The sequence below is a fragment of the Anneissia japonica genome, unplaced genomic scaffold (assembly GCF_011630105.1).
Source record: "Anneissia japonica isolate Jap-2015-1 unplaced genomic scaffold, ASM1163010v1 scaffold138966_len2289_cov231, whole genome shotgun sequence".
NCBI lineage: Eukaryota > Metazoa > Echinodermata > Crinoidea > Comatulida > Comatulidae > Anneissia > Anneissia japonica.
The window spans coordinates 1-2,146 of NW_022684221.1; the positions used below are offsets into that span (position 1 = coordinate 1).

The window sequence follows — 2,146 nt, forward strand, 5'->3', positions numbered from 1 at the left end:
CGTTGGTGGCGCTGTCCAGAATGAGAAAAATAATAAAAAATAAGAGACTTGTGGCAAGTCTAACTGTTGTCCCTGTCCATTTAGAAAGCACTCCACCCAGGACTATATGACATTAAATTATGAGAATCCTGTTATTTTTCTTGGTTGTACAAAGGATACAGCTATCTTCATCATATGGGTATATAGAACTGCCTTGATTCAGAGTGTAACAAAAGAAGGACACCTCTAGAGTATAACACATGGTATTCTTGTTGAGAATGCCGCCTAAGAATCGACGTCCCGTTCCAGCCTTCATAGCATCACGATTGAAAGATGTATTCATCTAGACAAACACAAACAGGTCATCATTAAAAGTAGTCAAAAGAAGTTTTCATCAAACATCAAAATCTACTTTACTTTAGGTAACATCATAACATTATGTGTAAAAAAACTAAATAGGACAGTTAAAATTAATAATAATATAGAGTACAAACAAAACTGTAAAATAATGTGTGTTGTGGAACTGTCACATTGTAGTTTAGTGCTCGCCGTCCAATTCCAAAGTCTTGGGTTCAATCTCAGTGTATATAATGATTTTCTTCATGACTTTCTAATCATCATAACATGAATTAGTATTTAATGCATTGTAACTGCATTATTAACAATATAATACAAGTATAATGACAGTTATTATAAGGCTAAGTATGTATACATACTGTACTATAAAAAAAATACTTACCATAGAGAAGTCATCAGCATTTCCACACATGAGTTTTGGAAATACAGCTTGCTTCTCATAACGAGTTGCATCGTCGTAAACATTGCCGTACATAAATCCATTCATTAGTGTCGAGTGTGCATGAATATCCACAAAGAAATCCACATTCTCATTCTAAACAAAAGCAACAACTAAACAATTAGTAGTAATAATAACGACTAGCATATACCCATGCTCCGCATGGTGTTGAAATAGTGGGGAAAGGTGGTGATGTACTATTGAATATTATGGGCAGTTGAGGAGGCAATCGTTGTGGATGTTATGGTTACCATGTCATTATTTTTCTAAAAGACGTCTTTGTATTTAATGTTTTGAGTGTCTCTGCTGAATAGTCCTTGTGAGGAATTATTGTGATCAAGGGTGGATCAAGAATTTTTCAAAGGACTGAACAGTTTCAGAATAAATAAGCGAGTAGCACATAACATTGCACTGAAATTTTAAAAAATTAGTGGCAAAATGGGGCAGGCATGTTTCCCCCCTCCCCCCTTCCATCTGCACTCCCTCTCCCCTACTGGATTCGGGCCTGTTTTGTATTGATATGCGGCCTACATTGGGAGTAGGGCTACCCTCTTGTACGTGAAAATACAGCATATATACAGTAGGCCTAGCCTAGTTTGGCTTAAGAGAAATGTTTCTCTTCAATATAATAGGTGGATGCATGCATATTGAGATGCGTTTACGTAAATTCAAAGTATTGATTGGTGGAGCTGGCTTGACCCTAAACTTAAACTTAATGAACTATCACATCGCGGAAGAATAGCCATATTGATAGGACCAGGATTTGAGAGTGAGAGAGAGAGGGTAGGCCCTAGCTAACTAAACCTGAACCTAGGTCTATCTCTCATCATAGGCTAGGCCTGTATGGCCAGGCTAGCCCAGTATGATTAGGCTGAGCTTATATCATGGCTTACGCAGAGGTTATCTTTATTTTTACCTGATTGATTCCTAAAACACGCTATTTATTGCTGTTTTGAGCTTAATGCAATGGGTACTTGGAAGTGGTATGGGAACAGGTCACTCATTTTGTTGACGTATGATGAGAGAAGCACTGCGCGGTGACGTAATAAAGCTGCGAAACACAGACTGGTTCTTTTACGGCCTGCCACCATTTTTCTTAGATCTTTCTTAGACTGTATTTATGCGACGTAAACAACTCTCGAAACATGGTGAAACAGGTACTAATTGTCGGTGGTTCTTTTTCGTTTTTATATCCAATATCCAGTCTAGAAAAGTAGTGGAATGTGGTCGTAACATATAGAAACCCCAGTGTATGAGATATGAGCACATTCCTTCCAGCAGTTTTAGAGGAGATAGGTGAAATCACACCAGGACGTTAGTAGAATTAATATATAGATAATTTATTTTAGGTGAAATTGTTTGATTATACAA

General features: G+C 37.3%; 1 protein-coding gene across 1 annotated transcript; it reads right to left on the reverse strand.

Moving 5' to 3' along the window:
• Positions 1 to 159: 159 nt before the first annotated feature.
• LOC117104244 (cytosolic carboxypeptidase 6-like) lies at positions 160 to 1,866 on the reverse strand (the record flags this gene model as incomplete). The annotated part of the gene is made up of 3 exons (XM_033244955.1): positions 1,750 to 1,866; positions 719 to 871; positions 160 to 322 (listed from the first exon to the last, which is right to left on the reverse strand). Coding segments are annotated over exons 1-3 (433 nt in total), but the record flags the coding sequence as incomplete, so codon positions are not given.
• Between the last annotated feature and the right edge of the window lie 280 nt (positions 1,867 to 2,146).